Source organism: Corvus moneduloides, chromosome 21, assembly GCF_009650955.1.
Source record: "Corvus moneduloides isolate bCorMon1 chromosome 21, bCorMon1.pri, whole genome shotgun sequence".
Lineage (NCBI taxonomy): Eukaryota > Metazoa > Chordata > Aves > Passeriformes > Corvidae > Corvus > Corvus moneduloides.
In genome coordinates, this window is record NC_045496.1 from 4,785,354 (window position 1) to 4,806,707 (window position 21,354).

At 59.8% G+C, this 21,354-nt stretch overlaps 1 protein-coding gene across 3 annotated transcripts; it reads right to left on the minus strand.

Moving 5' to 3' along the window:
* Window positions 1-571: 571 nt before the first annotated feature.
* LAMC3 (laminin subunit gamma 3) lies at window positions 572-19,654 on the minus strand. Of its 3 annotated transcripts, none has more exons than XM_032131300.1 (28): window positions 19,038-19,654; window positions 15,035-15,339; window positions 14,713-14,843; window positions 13,665-13,831; window positions 13,101-13,289; window positions 12,826-12,943; window positions 12,647-12,745; window positions 12,295-12,431; window positions 10,747-10,863; window positions 10,247-10,445; window positions 9,945-10,057; window positions 9,534-9,752; window positions 7,928-8,116; window positions 7,600-7,845; window positions 7,117-7,270; window positions 6,866-7,008; window positions 6,606-6,784; window positions 6,377-6,515; window positions 5,752-5,957; window positions 5,403-5,479; window positions 5,154-5,288; window positions 4,716-4,848; window positions 4,447-4,608; window positions 4,111-4,213; window positions 3,810-4,009; window positions 3,531-3,677; window positions 3,233-3,332; window positions 572-2,584 (listed from the first exon to the last, which is right to left on the minus strand). In XM_032131300.1, the coding sequence occupies exons 1-28, from the start codon at window positions 19,645-19,647 to the stop codon at window positions 2,340-2,342; spliced, it is 4,962 nt and encodes a 1,653-aa protein (XP_031987191.1). In that variant the 5' UTR covers window positions 19,648-19,654; the 3' UTR covers window positions 572-2,339. The 3 variants fall into 3 exon arrangements, with proteins under 3 accessions (XP_031987191.1, XP_031987189.1, XP_031987190.1); XM_032131298.1 differs by having other exon boundaries at window positions 5,403-5,476; window positions 19,038-19,561; XM_032131299.1 differs by having other exon boundaries at window positions 4,447-4,605; window positions 19,038-19,561.
* Between the last annotated feature and the right edge of the window lie 1,700 nt (window positions 19,655-21,354).

Below are 21,354 nucleotides of genomic sequence, written 5' to 3' on the forward strand. Positions count from 1 at the left end.
ACCCTTAACCCTTTCCCCGCCCGGCGCCGGAGCCCGCATCGCTCTGCTCCGGGAGGGCAGCGCGACACCCGCGGCGGGCTCGAGGTGCCCAAGCACGGGGCGGAGGCACCGCCGCCTCTGGGCTTCCCGCAGGAGGGAAGGGACCGGCTCCCTCTGCCCGCACCGCCCGCCGGACGCGGCTCCGGGACACCGAGGATCGCTCCGGAGCTGCTGCCCCGGCAGCGGCACCGCCGCGGTGGTACCGGCGGCAGAGGGACGGGGGTGGTACGGCACAGCCGCTTCCAGGCGCTGGATAAACCCTGGAGCGCGAACAGCGGGAAAAGGGATGGGCCGAGGGACAGCCACGGCCGAGGTGATGCGTGTCCCGGCCATTGCGTGTCCCGGCCAGGGTCGCACGCCCCCGCGGTCTCAGCCTGACACCTCATGTTAAAAACATGTACTAACGTGGAGTTTAGTGAGAATTGTCAGAGTTTGCCCCTCACCACCCGAAATGCAGCCGTATTTCAACCGCTGCTCTTTAAAAGCAGCAAGCGCAGGTGCAGTGTGCTCCCCTGCCGCCACACACCCTGGATGGGCAGCTGTGTGTTATATTAAGAATTTTAATGGATACAGCTCTAGGCGGGGGGCACCAGCTAAAAACACAGAGTTCCAGGGAGAGCAGGAGGCCGCGTGAACCACATCTTCAGCAGCAGGCACACAGCAGAGGCTTGACATTTCTGTAAGAGCAGCAAATTTGTGTGTTCACTGGGGATGTATAATTGTCCTCCCAGAGAGACAGTAAGTGGCCATGACTCCCTGCCTCTAGCCGAGCCGGATCACGCTGTGCTCTCACTGCTCCATGGTTTTGCTTTCCCAGAACTGTCCTTGGGTAGCAGCAGGGGGAGTCCCTGCTATTACACCCCCGCAGCTCTGGCACCCCGCTCCTTGGGCAGCTTTTGTGCAGAATTAGAAGGGCAATGGCTTTGTTCTCGGTACCAAACTCCTGTGTTCCTTCCAGGCCACTGGACCCAGCAGAGATGTTGCTGGGGGAATTCAACATCGATGGCAGCAATTTTACATAAATTACACAAGACTTTGGCAAACCTGATTTGCAGCACTGTGAGCAGAAAAACATAGGTAAAACCGGTTAAAAAATGAAGCAAACTCCAGCCTGGGGACTCATTTCTGGTCTAATGGGAACAACTTCAGCTACCTGGAGTCACAGCATAGCCAGCACAAGATGGGCTGAGCCAGGACCTGGCTTGTCCTGTGGCCCAGCCCACATGGGAGCACAGGGGAACATAAATGCCTTTCCTTTAAAGGCAATACAGCCACTGACCTCTGCCACCCCATGGGAGTGACACAGGCAGGAGCGGGTGTCCAGCTGTTCCCCATCCAGTCCACACTGGCTGCACAGCCTGGTGCCACCAGCCAGCTCCTCTCCAGTGGGGCACATGTGCTTATGTGGAGCTGTGGGTGCTGCTGCTCTCACACCTCCCTTCCCTGTGTCTATGCCACCCAGCCCCTGGAACTGGTGGCAGTTGGCTGGTTTATAGCCATGTCTGCTGCTATTCAGTAAGCCAAGCAGAGCTGGCTTTGTGGCCTTGTGTTACCCTGGAGCAGGGGAACAGCAAGACCTGAGCTCCTCTCATAGTGAAGCAAGCTGAGGATGCCCCACCTCCCTTCCAGGAGCTGGATGAGGATCCATCTTTGCCTCTGCTTTGTTTCTGCTCGTTAATTTATCCCTCCCTTTAATTTAGTGAACTCCCTTACCTTGGGAAGCAGGCGAGCTGTATGCCCTCCGGTGAGCAGCTCTGCCTGGCTTCACTGGGATTCCTCTCTGCACCTCTGTGACCACAGCCCATGAGCGTGACACTGCAGGGTGCTTTGCAGCCAGACCAGCTTCCAGCACGTGTGTGAGAGGCTCTCTTATCTCTTGGGGCAGGAGGGATTGCCGGGCAGTACAGCTTGGATACATTACATACTTGGTAAGCTGTCCCTACCCAGTGCACAGTGCTGCGCTGGGAAAGAAGGGATGGAGGATTCTTTGTTCACTCTGCAGTGAGAGATCAACCCTGGGATGGCTCCATATCCTGCACAGAAACATTGATGGCCCCACTGATGGTAGGTGGGTGTCGCCCCATGCCGAGGACAGAGGTGGTGGCTGGAGTCACGCTGCAGAGTGCTCAGGATGTGGAGCCTGACCAGGTGTGGAAAAGGACCTCGGGTGTGATACTGTACGGAGGGCAGTGTAAGGAGCAGTGGGAGGGATTGATGCTGGTGAATGTAGAGTGTCCTTCCCTCTGCCATTCCCTGTGCAGGGGGGTCACAGAGGGGGTGTGGCAGCAGCCAGCGACCTGTCACTTAGAGCAGCTCTCAGGGAGGCTCCGCAAAATGTCCTCCAAGTTCTGCTTGTCAGCCCGGATCTCAGCCAGGTCGCTCTCAAATGCTTGGATCTTCTCCTGCTGCCGCTCTGCCTCCTGCTGCAGCCGGCTGAGCTGGCCGGCCAGGGGTCCTGGCGTGGCCAGGCGCAGCCACAGCTGCTCCAGCTGCAGCCTCCCGGCGCTCAGCACTGCGTCCACCTCTGCGTCCGGCTCCAGGTTACCTGGGCAAGGGGGGAGAGGACATGGATGAGAGCAGAGAGCTGGACAGGAGAGGTTCTGGATGTACTCCATGGCACCAGACAAACTATAGGGAGATAGGGAGTGGGTGCAGCAGGGCATGGAGGCTTTGCAGCTTCTCAGTGATCAGAGATAAGCAAACAGAACTGTGGCTCCAGGCAGGGCCTGGGCACTTCTCTCTCTTAAAAATGGATCATGATTTTCACCCTTTTGCAAAATTTCTTGGATGCAAGAGTCCTGAAATGCTCAGAAATATACCCAGATGATCAAAACAGGAGGGGCTGGAGCAAGACCAACCAGCAACAAGGAGCATACTCAGTCTAGCACAGCCCTCAGCTCCAAAGGGACTTTGCCAGCCCTGCTCTCCCTGAGGATCCCAAGGGAGATCAGTGTACCCAGACCAGATATGACCACACACATTCAGCAAGCCCCAATTCATTCTTCTTGAGAGTTTTCCTCAAGACGTGAGCCTTAAAGAAGCTTTGCTGAGACCATGGGTGATCTCAGCCAAAGGGCACCCAGCTCAGCCTGGATGGCCATCAAGCAGGAGTACCAGTGAGCAGGAGAGCCCTGGCCCCCGAGAGCCCAGCCCTTTCTCTGCAACCTGCACCCCATTTCCCCCCAGGTCTCACCTAGGCTGTTCAGCAGGTCATTCAGGGTCTCGATGTCTGAGATGAGTGAGCCCCGAGCTTCCTGGAGACTTTTTGCCATCTCACTCACCTCTGACTCCACCTTCCAACAGAGACAGACACCCAGATCAGGGACACCATTGACCTTTGGCTGGATGGCAGAGGAGATCCCAGGAACATCCCCGAGGCATTGTCCCTACAGTGGAGCTCACAAGCTGGGTTGTTCCCTATGCTTTGGGCTGTGGGCAAAGCTGCTTCCAGGCTCCGGAGGACACAGCCTGCCCAAGGGGACCCAACTGACCTGGTGTGCCTCCTCCAGGTCCCCCCTGAGCTTCTCAGCCACGTACTCCTGCTGGGAGAGCTCCCATTGGGTCTCACTGGCATGTGTGGCAAGCTGGCTGGCACGTTTGAGGGCCTGTTTGCTCTCCTGCAGCACAGCCCGTGCCCTCTGCAAAGGAATGGAGATGGGAACAGTCACCTGGGGACACACAGCCCTGCCTGCAGCAGCCTGGCCTCTGCAGGTGATGGCTGCCAGCCTGGCCATGCCCAGCAGCTCCAGCCCACATCCCTCAGCTCGGACCTTGGCGCTCTCCTCAGAGATGTGCTTAGCCTCCCCAGCTGTCCTCTGGGCTGTGGTGGAAACGGACAGGGAGTTTCCCAGTGTCTTCTTTGCCTGTTTAATCTTCCTCTGAGCATCAACCATCACTCTGTCCCGCACAGTGCCCATCCTCCTCCTCAGGGCAGCCTGACCCTTCCGATGCCCCAGCACCTTCCTCATGCCTATGGGAACAACCTGGCCATCACCAAACTGCCCACTTCTCCCCTTGTCACCTGGTGAGGGCCAGGTTGTGGCTGGAGATGCTCTGACTGGTGCCTTTTACCTTCCAAGCCGGCCAGGAGGGACTCAGCATCGGAGAGCACAGCTTTTCCTCGAGAGACAGCCATGGTGGCCATGCCATGGGCAGAGCCAGCCTGGTCCCGCAGCTGGGAGAGGAGAGGAGGAGCGAGACTGGGGAGTGGGTGAAGAGCTGCACCCAGCGGGGAAATGTGGGACTCAGCCTGCTCCTGTTTGGCAGGCAAGCTCCTAGGGACATGTGGGAGCCCAAGGGATGATGTATCCCAAAACATCCTCTCCCAGCTCCCTGACTGCACGCATGGTCCCTCCAGTTGCTGGAACAGCAGGGATGGGGCTCCCCATTCAGGTGAGCAGCAATTACCCGCTCAAAGTCACGAGTCCTCTGCAGCTCCAGGTGCAATCCAGCTGCCAAGGTGCGGGATGCCTCCACAGCCTGCTGAGCCAATGGCTCCTGGGCCGCTGCTGCCTGCTCCAGCACTGCCAGGTCCTGTGCCAGGTCTCCAGCCTGCATTGGCAGCACCTGCTGCAGGGTCAGGAATGCCAATGAGATCATCTCCCAGCTCAGGAGGCAGCAGTAGTAAAGCAGGAGGTAGGGATGCCAGCAGGAGCTGTAGCTTGGGCACTGCTCACCTGCCTCAAAGCAGCCACCTGCAAAAGTCTGTTGGCCAGGTCAGCATGTGCCTGTTCCACGGCTGTCAAAGCTCTCCTGGCCTCTGCCATGCCAGCACCCAGCTCCTCCTGTGCCTGCTGGATTTCCTCATACCTACGTGGACAGGACACTGCTGTTGGCCAGGGCCCTCTGGTCCCTCGAAGGATGGACAGGACAACTTGAGGCCTGGCCCTGGACATGGATGTAGCAGGAAATTCTGGGGGCTTTTCCTGAAACCCCCCAGCATGCAGAGGCCTGTCCCTCTGCTTTACAGCACTGTGGTGCAATGAGTTTGAAGGTGCTCAGCACATGCCTGTTGGGCAGGTGCCAAATCCCCATGACCGAGTCCTGTAACAGGGACCTTGCCAGAGGAAAGGGCTGTGGTGCCCTGCCAGCCCTCCTTGCTGCCAGCCCCTCACCCAGCCTCCAGCTTGCGCTGCGCATCCCGCGGCGCGTTCCCCTCCAGCAGGTTCCGCAGGAGCTCAGAGCTGGCGTTGGAGGCACGCAGTGCTCTCCTGACCACTGCCTCCACCTGTGCCATAGAGTCCTTGTGGCTGCAGGGACAAGGACACCCAAGAGAGGAAATCAAGATTGGCCTCCTGGCAAAGGAGTGGCCCCCCTGCACCCCCGGCTGGGCCGGCAGCCTCCTCTGCCTGTTCAAGTCTTACCTCTGAGACAGAGCCCGAGCCTCCAGTGCCCAGCGGCTCCAGTTTGTGGGCTGCTGTGGGATTTCCTGGGGAATCTCCTTGAAATGCAAACAGCAGCACTGAGACCCCGGCAGGGAGCAGGCACCCCCAGCCCAGCACCACCAAGGACCTCCCAAAGGGGTGGAGCAAGGAAAATATCTCCTCTTGACTCAGCTGCAAGGAGGGCTATACCCACATGGGCCCCAAGCTTTCCCGCTCACCCACTCTACTGGTCACATCCCACCCCAACAGTCCCTGGGGGGCACATCCCACTGCCCTCCAGCATTGCCACCAGCCTCCTCAGGAGCCCAGGGCTGCTGAGAGCCCCCACCGTGGTAGCCAGGGTGTCCGCAGCATGCAGGATTTCCTGCTGTGCCGACTGCAGCATGGCCCCGATCTCCGACAGCAGGGTGCAGGTCTTGGGGGGTCCGTGATCAGAGCAGCTGGTGGCCCGGCTGGCATTGGTTAGATGGCCTTGTGCAATGTCCAGTGCCCCTGCCAGCTGCCTCACCTGTACCAAGAGGGTGGCCCAGGCACCTGTGGGCAGCACAAGCAGCTCGTTGCCCATTGGGGTTGCTTGGGGCTCCCTGCTTCCCTGTAGGGCTGCCCCATGCCCCAGCCCCTGCCTCACACCTACTAATGAGAGGGGAATACAGTCCCTCTGGGTGTTCAGGAATTCAGCACCCAAAGGGCACCCATGTGTTTGTGCTCAGCCCCCAATAATGCCCATCACTGCCTACTCCAAGACCTTAGGGGTGTGAGCATCCCTGCAGTGCTGTCTTCCCAAAAAGGTATGTCCCCTCCACTGCCCTCCCCCCAAGTCACCCCATCACCCACACTGAGCCCAGCACTCACCAGGGACCTCCTTGCACCCACCCAGCATGTCACAGCACCCTGAGGGAGCAGAGGGACCCCAGAGGGGTGAAATGGGTGGAAGGAAGGAGAGTCCCCTGTACCTCTCAGGAGGTGTAGGCTGGGCAGCCCATCTCCCCGGGGTGCATCTCCCAGCATGGCAGACTGGCCGGGGTGGGTGTCACAGCCTGGTTTCTGCAGCCATTCCTCCATCTCCTGCAGCTTGGCCTTCAGCTGGTCAGCCTGCAGGCACAACACAGGGGGACATGTGGGGACAGTGGGGCGATGCAGGGGTGGGGTGCTGTGCCTGCCTCAGCGCTGCACAGGCTGTACCTCGTCTTTCACCAGCCCGTAGCAGGCAGGACACTGCTGGCAGCGGGAGCTCAGCGGGTCAAGGAAGAAGTTGACCTCGCACCGGTCACACTTGTAGCCCACAAAGCCGGGGTGGCAGAGGCAGGTGCTGTTCTCGTGGCACTGAGGGGTGACGGAGCCCAGCGGGGAGCAGTTGCAGGCTGCAGTGGTGGCAGAAAGGCGTCATGCTGTGGCTGCCAGCCCTGCTTTAGGGACAAAGATGCAGTCCCCATCCCCATTACCTCGGCAGCCCCTGGCAGAGAAGCCAAAGAAGCCATGCTGGCATCGGTCACATTTCTTCCCCGTGACACCCGGTTGGCAGGAGCACTGCCCTGTCAGCACGTGGCATCCACTCTCCCGTGCCCCTGTTGGGTGGCACTCACAACTGGCACGAGAAGTGGAGGGTTGTGAGCAGGCAATCAATGCAGAGACCAGAGCTGGGAGCATGGAGCCACTGCTGTCCCCTGGTAGTCCCATGCCGTGCCCCACATACCTCTTGCATCCCACGGCGGGCTCCAGGCCGTAGTAGCCAGGCTGGCACTGCCCACAGGATCTGCCTGTCACATGTGGGAGGCAGTGGCACTGGCCTGTGCCAGGATCGCAGCCCTCCAGCCTCGGGTCTGAGCCGTTGGGGTTGCAATCACAAGCTATGGGAGACAAAACAGCTCTTAAATCCCTGCACGGGGCTGGTGGATAGGACTGCAGGAATGGGGGCACTGAGGCTGAGCTCCTGACAACGTGGACAGCCACGTTCCCCCATCAAACAGGACTCCAAGAGAATGAGCCCCTGCAGGCCAGAGTATCTCTGGGGAAGGATGGCAGTGGAGCAAGAGGGCAAAGGACATTCTGGGACACTTGGGGATAACCTGAACCATCCATCACCCCTAAACCTGCTGGGCATCCCCTTCCACCCTCTGCCTTCACTGCTGGGAGGATTTTTGGCTGCAAGTGAGCTCTCCCCGGGGGCTGTACGTACGTGCACACTTCCCAGCAGGGCTGGGAGCCAGCGCATCCCCGTAGAAGCCCGGCCGACACCTCTCGCAGTGGTCGCCCATTGTGTTGTATAGGCAGCGCAGGCATCGGCCAGACACGGGGTCACAGTTCCCCACGGCATTGAGATCCACGTTCCCGTGACACTGGCAGGGCTCACAGGGATGCACGAGCCCTTTCTGCCCCAGGGGGTCCCCGAAAAACCCGTCATCACAGAGCTCACAGCGTTTTCCTAGGGAGGGTAAAAAGGTGAGGAGGATCCAGCCGTGCCGACGCTGCCCACAGCCCCTGTGCCCGCCCACCCCCAGCCTCACCTCTCTGCCTCGGGGGGCAGTGGGTGCAGACCACCTCCCCAGTGCCGGGCACCTCGGTGCAGGGCGAGCGGCCGGGGCAGGGGCAGGGCTTGCAGTCATCAAAGCGCCCTCGGAAGGGGTTGCCATAAAACCCGGGGCTGCAGCGCTCGCAGGAGGGACCCTCTGTGTTGTGCAAGCACTGGCAGTGGCCTGCGGGGAGGAAAACGGAGCTGAGGGTCTGTGAAAACCCAACCCCGGATAACAGCAGGGACTGCGGGAGGGGTAGAGAGCCCAGCTCTGAGCACGGCAAGAGGGATGTGCAGCTCCAGCCAAGGGGTTGCACATCTCCAGCCAGTACTCAGGACGTTTTCCCTCCCTGCCCTGTCTTTGCTCAAGGGAGAAGGTTTTGGAGGGGACACGAGGCCGCAGCGACGCAGGGGCGAGGCAGCGCTGGCACAGGCAGCACCGTCAATGCGTGCGGAGGCTGCCGGCGCCTGCCGTAATCCTCAACACATTTCTCAGCGTCGAGGCGCGTCCTTTCCAGCCTGTCTTGGAAAACACAAGGAGCCGGCCCGGCACCCACCGGGGAGCAGCTCCTCCAGAGCGAGCCGAGCCGGTGAGTCAGCCTTCCGAAATCGGCTGGGAGGAGGAGAGGGAGGAAGAGGAGGAAGAGTGCTCAAGGAACCCCCCACCTCCAGGCAGATGCTCTGCTTCGCTGGAGAGAGAGGAGCCGGGGGAGGATTTTCCCCCATGTTTTGTGGGGTCGGGTCATACCAGGAAGGCTGCGCGGGAGGGGGTGTTATTTCATTTTCCCCACATCCAGGCAGAGTCAGACGATGGAAAAGAAAGAAAAAACGGGTGGCAGGAAGAAGTGGAAAAATAAACTAAAGGAAGTGCGCGGGCTGGCAGCGCCCAGGCCGGAACATCAAAAGCCTGGCCCCATCCCTGGGGATTGTGCGGTCGGCAGCGCCAGCCCCGGCTCTGCGGGATGAGGGCGGGTTTGCAGAGCTGCCGCCGTGCTTCCGCGGGCAGGGCAAGGGCATTCGCCGAGCACTCTGCCTCCTTCAGCCGTCTCCATCCCGGCCGTACATCATTGCTGCTCCGCACTGAGGAGAACCAGCCACCGACGGCTTGGGCTGGCAGCACACAGGAGCTGGCTCCTCTGGTGTCTTCCCTCAAGCCCGGCATCGCTGTTTTCCTGCTTTTTTCCTTGTTTGTCTGCTCAGGTGCACCCTCGGTTTGCAGATTCCAGAGCTGTGCCCAGTCCTGCTCCTCTCATCGGGCTGTCTGTGAGACCAGCCGAGCAAAACCCTCTCTGCTGCCCTGACCCCTGCTCCCCCACTCCTCTGAGGACCAGCACCCTTCCCTTCTCCTCCTTAAAGGTCATAAAGCATTATGAAAAATGCTCCTCTAATTATAAATTACCGCCGTTATTGCACTTCATTAATTATCTCTGTCTTTGCAGTTACGAACCCTGTCCCTACAACCACCCAAGCAATTCAGTTTGCAAATTTTGGGAACCACAGCCTCACCAAGGGTTTCCAGCTTGCCTCAGAACAAGCAAAGACATGGATTTGTCACCCATGCATGGAGGGGCAGGTGAGTGGAGGGGCCGTGGGGTGCACACCTGTGAGGGGGTGACAGTCCCCATGCTGGTTGCAGGTGCAGGGCACGCAGCTGACGAAGGACCCGCCAAACGGGATCTCCCTCTTGAATCCAGGTGCACAGGACTGGCAGAACTGCCCGGTGTATCCCGTGGGACACGTGCATTCCTCCACCCAGCCTGCCCGTGTGCCCGGCCCGGGGTGAGCAGACGTGAGCTGGACCTCGCTCAGGAACAACCTGCCTGCGAGAGGGGAGAGCAGTGTGGGAATGGGATGCTGCATCCCCTGCTTGTTCTGAAATGCTGCAGACAGGCACAGGAGACCCCAAAACACTGCCTACAATCCCTCTCGTCCCCGAGAGCCTGATGCTGCTTCGGTGTCTTTAGTCCCCCCCCCAGTTTGGTCCCCATGGGATGTTTTGTGGAGCCACCCACCTCTCCCAGGGCCGCGGCTCATGCGGAAGCGGAGGGCAGTCAGGTTGGAGAGCAGGCGCTGGAAGCTGAAGGCTGACAGCAAAGGCTCCGCACCCTCCTCTGCCTCGTGCAGCCTGTTGGAGAGGGAGTGTGGGAGGCACGACAGGGCCAGCCTGAGCCAGGTGCTGCAGGACAGCTTGGCCCCTGACTGGGACCCCCCCGAGGGGGACAGAGAGTGGGGCTGAACCAGTGGGGCAGCCCAGACAAATCAGACACTGCGCCCTAAACCCCACTGAGGCTTCCCAAAACGCTGTGATGGGTACCTGAAGGAGACAGCCTGCTTTCCATGCTGGGGCTGGCTCTTGCTGCTGGACATGGTGATCTCCATCCCCTCACCCTCCAGCACCAGCTGGACCTGGAGCAGGGGCACCCTGGTTTCTGTTCGTGTCCCATTCTCCTCCACTCCCAGCAGCAGGGACAGGAGCTGCCCATAACTGAGGCGCTGGTTCTTCAGAAACTTCTCTGTGAGGGGAGAGAGGAGCAAAGCCTGTAGGACATGGAGGCACCAGCTCTGCCAGTGCAGTCCTATTCCCACCAACATCATCAGGAGCCACAGTCACCCTCCTGGAGTGGTCCCAGCTCCAGCCTGCCCTCCTGGGATCCTGGTCCACCGTTCCAATACCCCCCACTGTCTTCTGCTATAGAAACATGCTCAGCTCTGGAATGGAACCCAGCGCCTCCTGCACCAGTGTAGCAGCAGGATGAGAGCACCAGGGGGTCCTCACAGCAGAGCAGCCCCCCAGGGACCCAGCACACACAATACCTGGTGCAAGAAAATCCACTGGCTCCTCTCCATCCCACTCGGTGATGATCTCCCCGCCAGCCCAGCGCAGAGGCAGGTCTGTGGTGCCTGGAGTTGTGGCAGCCCAGCCCTCCAGCCCTGTGTGACAGCACACAGTGACAGTGCACAGCTAAGGGAGCAGTGAGTCCCCGGCAGCACAGCACCAGCGGGGAGCTGCTTTCAGGGGCTCTGTCCCTCCTCCCAACACTCTCTGGAGCCTTGGAAGGGGCCAGCACTTTGTAACACCCTGCTCCACTTGGGGTCTGTGCTCTCATGCACTATAAGGTGGACTTAATCACCCCTCATCTGTTTATTTTCTTAGATTTGGAGGAAATTATTATCTTTAAACATTTGCTCCCCTGCCTGTGCTGCCGTTCTAACATTACTGTGGCCTGGCGAGCACAGGAAGCCTGAGGAGAGATGCTGGAGAAGCCCAGAAGAGATGGGGTGTAATTGCATTAAGTTGGTTTCCTTAAGAAACCAGTTAAACTCCCCCCCCACTCCCCAGGGTTAGTTATTTATTCCAGCCCTGCAGGACAAACACTTGGAAATCTCTCAAGTGGGTTGTGCTCTGTTATTAAATCATCCCCAATTTGGACTCTTTCACCCAATATAAGATAATTCCATCTGCTCCACCTCCACTGTGGACTGGGAAGTGTTTTGGGGAGCGGGGCTTTAGGAGGGTGCCGTGGTTGCATCTCAGCTCAGAGATTGCCAAACCAGTCCCCAAAGGAGCAGCCCCAAATTGGCTGCGTGGAGGGTGGAAAAAAAGTCTCGGTTTAAAGCCTGGCTCGGTCTCAAGGCCGTGGAAGACATTCCAGCAGCACAGCAATTGGCAGCGCGGTTTAACATCAATTAGGATCCACCCGTGCCTGGCGCATTCGCATCCATCTGGGAACAGGCGAGGCAGAGCGGGGTGCGTGCCGTGGGTGCCCGTCCCTGCGGGGCGCGGCGGGGGGAGGCTGCGGCGTCCCCGCGGCGGGGCTGCACACGCCGGGATGCGCGGCAGATGGCAGGGTTTCCCCGAGCATCCCGCACGCATCCAGCCCTGCCAGCGCAGCCCTGCCAGCAGCCGGGCAAAAGCATCCCACCCCGCTCTCCCAGCCGCACTGTCACATCCCAGCCGAGGATGGGAAGAAAAGAGAATAATTGGAAATGTTCCCAGCAGGCTCCATCCTATTATTTTATATCTTTCCGGGCTGATTTTTAGTGCCCTGCAGTCCCTGGTGTGGCAGAATGTCCATGCCTGGCCCCGCAGCCCTCCCTGAGCCATGCACAGCCCCAGGAGCCGGCTGGCATGGAGGGATGCCACGGGGAGTCACGGAGAGCCTGTCCCCACGGAGCTGGGGCCAGAAGCAGATGTTTAACAGTGAAACAGGGGCAAGCCAGAGAAAACCCTCTCCACCCATCACCACCAGTTAGCTCCAAAGGGGGATGCTCAGCCGCAAAGAAGGACATTCAGCCACATCCTTCCCAAACTTTTTTGGCTGAAATTGGCAGGGCTGTGCCCCGGGTCTGCGGGGGCAGTACCTTGGCTGAAGTCGGAGCGGATGTGAGTCTCCTGGTAGCCATCTGCCGCCCTGCAGGCTCTGGAGTGGCCATAGCAGAAGCAGCTGGTGCAGCCGACGGGGTTGTGGGGCTGCAGGTTAAACCAGCCCGGCTGGCACCTGGGCACAGGGAGGAGTATGTGGCACAGGGCAGGCAGAGCTGCGGGGAACCACGGCAGTGTCCCGGGGTGGGACACTAGTGACAGCTCCTTGTAAGCCCAGTCCCAGAGGTCCACAGGAATGCGGCCCCACAACCCTGACACCAAATCCTAGCGTTGCTCCAAGACTGGAGAGGGACAGTGTTCCTGTCCCCATGCCAGGGCCATGGTGCTTACCTGTTGCACAAGTGCCCCTCCACCCTCTCCTTGCAGGTGCAGTGCCCCGTGTTGGGATCGCAGGTGCCCACGCTGCCTGCGGGGTCACAGGTGCAGGGTCTGGATGGGGTGAGATGAAGGCAGGAGGTGAACTCCTCTCCCATCCCGCTGCTCCTGCCCAGGGCCGGGCTCCTCCTCACCTGCAGCCACCTTCGCTCAGGCTGTGGTAGCCGTCCTTGCAGCGCTCACACTTCCAGCCCGTCACGTTGGCTTTGCAGAGGCAGGTTCCCGAGTTGTCGCACTGGGGCTGCAGGGAGCCTATGGGGGCCCCGGCCAGCCCTGAAGCTCAACCCCAGCAGGGGAGAGACACAGGACGGGGAAGATGGGAGAACCCACCAAAACCATCCCTCCCAGCAAACTCCAGCTGGGGCAGTAGTTTTGCGGCCGGAGCCTGGCTGGGAGCAGCCCCACGCACCTGCGGGGTGGCAGTGGCAGGGCTGGCAGGCTCCCTGCGGCTCCCAGCGGTAGTAGCTTTGCCTGCAGCTCTCGCAGTGAGGCCCGGCCGTGTTGTCGCGGCAGTTGCGGCAGTGTCCCCCGTGCCCGCTGCGCCGGAACAGCGCCGGGTCATAGAAGCACTCCTCGGAGCGGCCGCTGCAGTTGCAGGCTGGGGGAGAGGCAGGAGGATGGGGGAGGACCTGGCGGGCACTGGAGGTTACGGCAACCTCCTGTGGGGTCGGATTTGCCAGAGGGACCCCTTGGCTCAGCAGTGAGAGCTTTCGGCAATGCTTCTGCACTTGGAAGCAGAGGTGGGTGCAGCACCCTGCCCGGAGCAGATGGCTGCACTCGTGGGGTAAAGGGAATGGGGAGCACTCGGGGTGCTGCTGTGAAGGGGATGCCTGGGGTACAAATCCTCCCTCCCTCCCAAAATGGAGCAGGTGCAGGAAGGGCAGGAGGTGCCAGGTGAGCCGATGCAGCACCAGCGCAGTCCATCAGGGCCAGCCGCTGCTGCGGCCACGGAGCCAGCCCGGGGGATACTCACGGAGGCACTCGTTGGCAGCCTCGGCCGTGCCCCGCGCCCAGGGCCGGTCCTGGTAGAAGGGCTGGCAGCGCTCGCAGTCGGTGCCGGCCGTGTGGTGCTGGCACACACAGAGCAGCTGCCCGGCCTCGTCCGGCGCGCACTCGCTGGCGTGGCCATTGCATTTGCACCTGCGGCGAGACCCCGGCGCGGGGGAGCCGCTCTGAGCACCCGTGTGGGCAGCAGCAGCAGTGGGGCGGTGCCCAGGCTGTGCAGTGTGTGACCCTGCTACCGGGCTGGCTGGGGGGTGAAAGCTGCTCAGGCTGTGGTGGCCTTGAGGCCGCCCATCGTGTCCCCGAGGCGCTCCCAGCCTGGCCAGTCAGGAGGTCATACGCCGAGGGTGGTCCCCGCTGACCAGCTCCAGCTGCTGACCCCGGAGGTGGGACAAGAGCTCCAGGTCTGCCGGCCGGCTGGGAGCTGTCCCAGCCCCGCTGCCTGGGGCAGACAGCGCTCTCAGGGATGGGGAAATTTTCCACTTCTCCCAGCTGGAGAAGGACATGTGCAGCACAGCCCATGGGCAGCACCAAGTGGGTGCCACCTGCATCTCTATCCCACATCTGCTGCCCTTTCCCACTGGCAGCTGTTCCAGCTTCTCTGCCTGTGGCCATGCTGACTCCAAGCTCCTCCACCAGCCTCTGCAGCTTCAGGTCATCTTTCCACTAGAACCCCAGGACTCCCCATCTGCAGTGCCCACGGACCAGCAGGGTCACAGGAGGAGCAACACGAGCCGCAATGCCATTAAAAGCCATTGGGCTGGGAGGGAACAAAGCAAATAGAGCTGGTGGCACACAGAGTGGGCTAGTGGGGAAAAGACAACCTTTCTGCACAGCTGTGAGGGGCCCAGGTTTAATCACCCATCTCTGCACTTCCAGATCCCGTGTACACATGGCAGAAGCCACATCTGAGCAGCTTGCCCCAAAATCACAATTCAGACAAGACTGAGGTGGGGAGCAGCTGCCCCAGTCCTACAGCCCCAAGAAGGTCTCCATACTCCTGCCTGGCTGCCCCTCACCTGCCACCAACAGAGAAGTCGGATATGGCATAGTAGTACGACTGCAGCACCTTGGGGTCCTTGAAGATGTCGTCCCCAAATGTGTTGAGCCGGTTCAAGGAGATGAGCAGGTCAGTGACTGTCACCCACTCCTGCAGGGGACATGGGGAAGGCCCCTTGGTGGAGAGGTCTGGGCCACCAGCTCCCACCCCAACTGGGACACATCCTGCACCTTTTCAAGCAGGAATGCAGCACATCACCAGCGCTTTTAACCCAGGTGGGTGTAATAATGCCCTTGATCCCAAGGGTCCATACCCCACCCCCCCTCCCGCTCTGGTGATACCTGCAGCGCAGGGCTTCCATCAAAATTGTAGGCGCTGGGCCGTCCCTCCAGGGTGGAGAAGGCCACATTGCCCCCGCTCAGCGGGGAGATGTCACTGAACTCGTCGCTGCAGAAGGCCACCTGCTCGTCCTCGCCCGGCCGCAGGTACTGCCGCGGCCGCTTCCCGTAGGTCTTCTGGCAGGATGCGCTGTAGAACTGGAAGGGCACCCAGGGCCCCTCGGTGTGGCTGCGCTTGTAGATGGCGAAGCTCTCGGGGCGGCTGGTGTGGAACTTCAGCCGCACGTAGGTGATCTCGTAGGCTTTGCCTGGGGACAGACCCACCATGCTGTGATCCTCTGCCTGCCACCTGATGGGCACCAGAGCCTGAATTATCCCAGCAGCATCCTGTGGCACCCACCACAGCTATAAACAGAGAAATCACCACCCAGCTGTCCTTAACCACCTCCTCCTTGGTGCAGCCCAAACCTTGTCCAGATCCAAACTGGCTCTCACCCCAATGCAGTGCCCACCCCTTGTGTGGGTACACTGGGTGGGTTGCATGGGTGAGGAGCAGTTCCAAATCCAGGCTCTATCCAGCAGCTGTGGGGCAGAGTTAGGCACACAGCACTGAGAGCAGCCCCAGGGCAGTGGTGCTGCAGGGGTGGAGAGTTGGAAAGGGTCAAGGCCAATCCCGTCCCAGGGAGCTGCATGCCAGGACCTGGCCTCACTTCCATCTTTGCTGGGCTGAAGACAAAGAGAGGCCACCAATCCCTGGGGCATCCAGCGAGCTCTGAAAGAGCTTGAAAGAATTAGCAGAAAGGAAAAGAGAAAACACCAAAGTGAACATCAGACCCACTTAATTTCCAGAGATGAAGGACCAGCTCAAAGCCCGGATTGCTCCATAACAGCACCACTCCTGACAGCACAAAACAATTAGCTGCAAGGTTTTGGCTTTATTTGAAAAGATAATGAGTTGGGAATGTTAGAGGGGTTATTCCGGGACTAGCAAAACAAGCCTTTAATTGGGCCCATATGAATACTGTCGCGTATGTGCTGCGACTTTGCTGCGGGGGAGCCGAGGCAGCCGGCTACCAGCGCTGGGAAAAGCAGCTGCATCCCATCAGGGATGCGGGAAGTGCCCGGCAGAGTGCCTGGAGAGGGGAACTGACCCACTCCCAGCCCACCCGGAGGTGATGAGGGCCAAGAAGGAGCTGCAGCTGGGCTGTCCCACCCTCAGCTTGTGCCTCTCCCTTCCCTCTGGGACCGCTCCGGGCTGGTGACAGCGGGAGTGCCCCTGTCCTGCACCCCGAGCAGGGGGGGACGCCTGGCAGGCGCCGGTTCCCAGACAGCGCGGTCCCAAGGGGGATGTCTACCAAAACAGCGAGGTCGGGGCCGTCACCTCCCGGAGCAGTTTCCTCTGGGAGAGGAAGGGAACGCGGTGCTGTGTCAATAAACCGCCCCTGCCCCAAGCGGCCCCGCGCGAGGGGAGGGGACGGCCAGGCTGGGGGAGCCCCATTTCGGTGCCCCCAGCTAGGATGGAGGAGATTCGCTTTTCTGAGGAATTGTTATGAAGGAGCGTGTGCTTTTCCCAGACATGCTTTTTAATCAGCCAATTTTTCCTCAAGAAAAAAAAAAGATGCAGAAAATAACCCAGGCTGGTTGTCTCCTCTTTGCTGCTCAGGTGTGACATGTCCTAAAGCAAGATGTGCTGCAGGGCAGTGATGCTGGGAAGGGTGCACAGGCAGGACCAGGACCCCTGGATGCTCTCCCAGCTGTGCTGTCACCTAAACAAAATGTGCACCTGCCTCCCCCAGAGCCCAAACTGCAGCTTCTGCTGCTCTGAGGCTCCAAGAAGAGGATTTTGGAGAGGAGAAAACGAGTATGTGGGACAGTCATGTCACCTACATGTCCTGTCGTCTCTAGCCCTGCCAAACCTCAGCTCCGGGCTCTCATCCCACAGGAAAATCCGAGTCAGAGTCACAGACACAGATACTGCCTGATCTAGACACTCCAAAATGAGCCATTGGCATTCAGATTGCTTCCTGAGGAGCCCTGCTGCCTGTTGCCTTTGCAAGCCGCGGATATTTTGGGTTCCTTCCTGACGTCTGACAGAGCAAATGCAAGAGCTGTGGACACTTGGGATAATCGACCAGCTGCAAGCCCAATGCACCATAACAGCATGGCTGGAACCTCACGGGGAGGAGAGATTTAAAGGAGCATAATCTAATTAACGCCAATCAACAACACAGGTAAACACGGGTCTTGTCCAAGTCATCCCATGTCTTATTTAATAAGCTCCCCAGGTAACCACGCTGGAGAACACACAAGAGGTGTGACTGAGCAAGACAGGCTGGAGGGACACACTACATGGGTTGAAACACCCAATTACTCGGTGGAGCTCCAGAGCAAGGACTCAGCCCAGGCCGCATTCTGGGAGACTGCGGGGGCCAGTTGGGCTTTTCCTGCTTAACCCAAGTGAAAGCATTGGGGCAGCAATAAAAAAGTCTGTGGCTGGGACAAGAACAGGGCCCAGCAACTGTGGGAAAGGTCAGACAATGATGTGCCAAGCACCAGAATGGTACTTTTTAGCATGGCAAGATATAGGAGCCATGCAGGAAGAAGGGTACAACTGCAGGGGATGCTCCAGCTCACGAAGGGCTATAGGGAGAGGCTGGAGGATGAGCTCGGTGCAATGCTATAGCCTTGGCTCTGTTAACAGAGACAGACACAGCAGGACGGCCACAGGGACTGGATTCCACAGAAACCCGAGTGTGGGGTCCAAGAGGGACCACAGAGGAGCCAGGGAAGAGCTGGAATAAGGACAGAGACTGGGAAGGAAGCCGCGGGGCTTGCAGAGCCCGCACATGTCGCTGTGCCGAGCTGGGACTGGTGGCCACAAAGTTGCCCGGCGGCAGCTGGCTCAGCCACACAGGCTGCATTCGGGTGGTCTGTGCCCCGGGTCACACACGAACGGATTCGGGACAATCTGAAAGCCCGAGTTAGGTGGACAACAGGCCGGCAAATCCTCCCTGTCAGGGCTGGCAGGAGCAGGGAGTGAGGATGGCAGGCTCCTCCGGCACCGCTCCTCCGTGCCCGGCGGGGAGCCCAGCCCCAGCCCGGGGACAGGACCAGATGTCCGCCCGCTCGCAGGGGGCTGGGAAAGCAGCGACCTCCACCCAGCCGGGCAGCTCCCGCGTCACTGCCGGGGCAGGCACGGACCCTCCACCGTCACCCCGACCCCGCTGGGTCCCACCAGCACGGCTCCGTGCCACACCGACACTCGGCTGTCCCCTCACCAGCTCCAGCCGCAGCCCCTCCACTACCCGCCTTCGGCATGCAGATGGCAGGAGACTGCAGAGAATGAAGATTTTACAGCGCTGGCCAACAGCCAGCAGAGTTTAGATGGCAGGAAAATGTTATAAAACCTTTTTAAAATGCCAGGCATGCCCCTTGGGTTTAAATACCCTCCAAGTGGGCGGCTTGCACAGTATTTAAAACACAGAGGGTCGGATGCCAGTTGGGGAAACCTACTGGGGGTTGTACGATGTGTCTGGAGCTCTGCACGCTGAAACATCCCAGGCACCCTGAGCAACGCACCGGGGTGAAACAGGAGGGGCTTGGCACCCATGGTAGTCACCCTCCCCGGGCAAGGCTCTCCCCAGGGTAGGAACCATCTGCCTCCTGCTCTGCAGGCTTCCAAAATCAGTAAAAAGCAGCCTGGGGTGAAGGGGAGAGCAGGCACTCCGGGCATGGCTGCCTGGGAAGCACAGGCAGGCACAGCTTCTGGCATCCTGGGGCTGATGGACAGGGCAGACCCTCCCCGAGTGCTTTCAGGGCTTTGCAGAGGGCAGCTCCCTCCATACACCCCCTAAAAAGCCCTGGGGAGGATCCTGTCCTTAATCCAGCACTGGCAGCAAGAGCTACAGGATTCAGGAGCATCCACCCCCATCTCTGCACCCTGATCTCGATGCACCCACAGCCGGTGCCCTCCACCGACCCCGCCAGGGCTCCTGCTGGTACTTACCCAGGTGCAGGGTGATGTTGACAGAGTTGGGGTACTGGATGCCAAAGGCCATGGACTGGCTCTGCCACCAGGTGCTCTCCTCCTGGCTGTGGAAGTCGGTGAGGAAGGAGGCGTTGTGGTGGCGCCGGGGGTCGCTGGCGTCGCAGCGGTGGCACAGGGCGCTGGCGTGGTGGGTGCCCATGTGCAGGCAATAGTCCTCCGGGGGCGACCCGCACGTGTTGGTGGCCCGGGCGGCCCGGCCGAAGGCGGCGTTCTCGAAGACGGGCATGCAGCGCCGGGGCTGCCCCCGGGGGTCCCAGCAGGGGGACGAGCCCCCCGCCCCCAGCCCCAGCCCCAGCAGGGCCAGCAGGCAGAGCCCGGGAGGCCGTGCCATGCCGGAGCTCTCCTGGCTGGACTCTGAGCCTCCTCTGGACGGCAGGGCGGCAGCAGGCGGGACGGGATGGGGTGGGATGGGACGGGACGGGTCCCTGTACCCGGCACCTCCTCTCGCTCCGAGGTCCATCTTGTGGAAGCTGCTGGGAATGTCGGAATATTCGTACGTGAGCCAGAGCTGTGGAGTTCGGGATCCCCGCAGGCCATCCCAGTCGCCAGGCCGTGGGGATAGGACCATCCAGTGCTCCATCTCCAAAGCATCTCCTTTACTTTGTGGATTGGGGATTTGCATGTTCAGCTGCGTGGATGTAGCTGAGCTCCTCCATTTCTCAGCCCTGGGAATGAGCTTGTGGTGGGGAACATACCTCACGTAAGGCTTTTTCCTTAAATTGATGGGGGCCACCACTTTTCTTGCAGCCCCAAAATGAAGAGGGGATTAGGGAAAGGCTTTGAAAGGATTCGGCACCCTCTTCTCCCCCACACTGACTTATGGGGCATTGATTGCCCTCCCACTCACACCAACCTGCCTGGGTTGTGGGTCTGTGACACCCCCAGTGCCTCCACACCAGCACCCTCGTGTGGGGGTCCCATCCCTGCCTGTTGCCGGGAGCCAGCCCAGTCGCCTGGACCCAAGCGAGGGCACATTCCTGTGGAGGCATCTCCATGGGGTGGCAAAACCACATCACCACCAGACCTCATTAGCAGCTCTCAGCTAATGCTAATTATAGTCGTTCTCAGGGAAATCCCTCTGGGGACCACAGCACCCTCCAGATTTGGCCCATGGGGGCAGAACGGCGACAGCAAACAGGGAGAGAGGCAGCCTGGCACGGTGCCATGCCCCTGGGCAAACCCTGACCCCACAGGACTCTGCAAAAGCGGGATGCACAGGGGAACTCTGCCCCTAACCCCCACACCGCTTCACTGAGCTGCCCACGGGGGCCCTGGAAACTTAGTTCTCATTTATAATTTAAGCTCCCTTCCTCCCCTTCCCTTCTACTCTTATTTATTTTATTCTCCTTCCCTGTACACACTGCGGGAGAAAGCACTAGAGGGGAGCTGTGAATCAGAATCCTGGGCAGCGGCTCCCGCAGCAGCGCCGTTTCAAAGCCCCATTATCATATATTGACCCAGGCTCTGACAGCCAGAGCCAGCTCCGCTGGGAAGGGTGAATTTCCCAGCATTGAGGAGCTGTGCAGCAGCTGCCTGGGAGTAGGCGGCCAGTGGCAAACCCACTGTCAGCCTCCAGGGAGATAGAGAAGGGTTTTCAGCTCAATAATTGCCCCACGTGTTTCCACCACCAGTTTTAAGGGGATTTGCATCCTGCAGAGATGAGGTTTTCCAGGTGTTTTGCTTTCGTCTTGGTACTGAGGCTGTAAGCTCTGGGCAGGAGATAGAATCATAAAATACTCTGAGTTGGAAGGGACCCAAAAGGATCGTTGAGCCCAACCCTTAAGTGAATGACCCATATGGGGATTGAACCTGTGACCCTGGTACTATTAGCACCAAATCTTTTGTGTCATGGGTTTGCCTCCTCCTCCTTGGGATGTAACACACATCCATGAGATGATTTCCCTGCCCCTGTTGCAGAGGGGTCCACGTTAGAGAGTGATGAGACCACACAGCCAGGGCTCAGGATGCAAAGCTGATGAGTATCCCAATCTCACCTCCTCCTCCAGCACAGCCCACTGAGCATGGGGGGATGGCCCACAGGGCCAGAGCTTGATGGGAATTGGTGGTGACGCTGCTGTGCTCAGCAGTGGAGATGCTGCAGCTGGAGCATGAACTGCACATTCCCAGCCGGTTCCAGCTGTATCCCACACTGGATGAGCCCCTCATCAGGCTCCTGCTTGGTGGTGGGCAGTAATACTGGCTGCAGAGAGAATTGACAACTGAATGATTGGGGGGGGTTGCCTGTATTTGAGTACAGATGTTGAATTAGCCCAAG

Coding starts and splice junctions, on each gene's coding strand:
- LAMC3 (XM_032131300.1), bottom strand. CDS start 19,647: ATGGTCCTATCCCCACGGCCTGGCGACTGGGATGGCCTGCGGGGATCC. Junction 10,864..12,294: donor CCGCTCCGACTTCAGCCAAG/GTACTGCCCCCG, acceptor GCTGTCACACAG/GGCTGGAGGGCTGGGCTGCC. Junction 4,010..4,110: donor CCTCCTGGCCGGCTTGGAAG/GTAAAAGGCACC, acceptor TTGTTCCCATAG/GCATGAGGAAGGTGCTGGGG.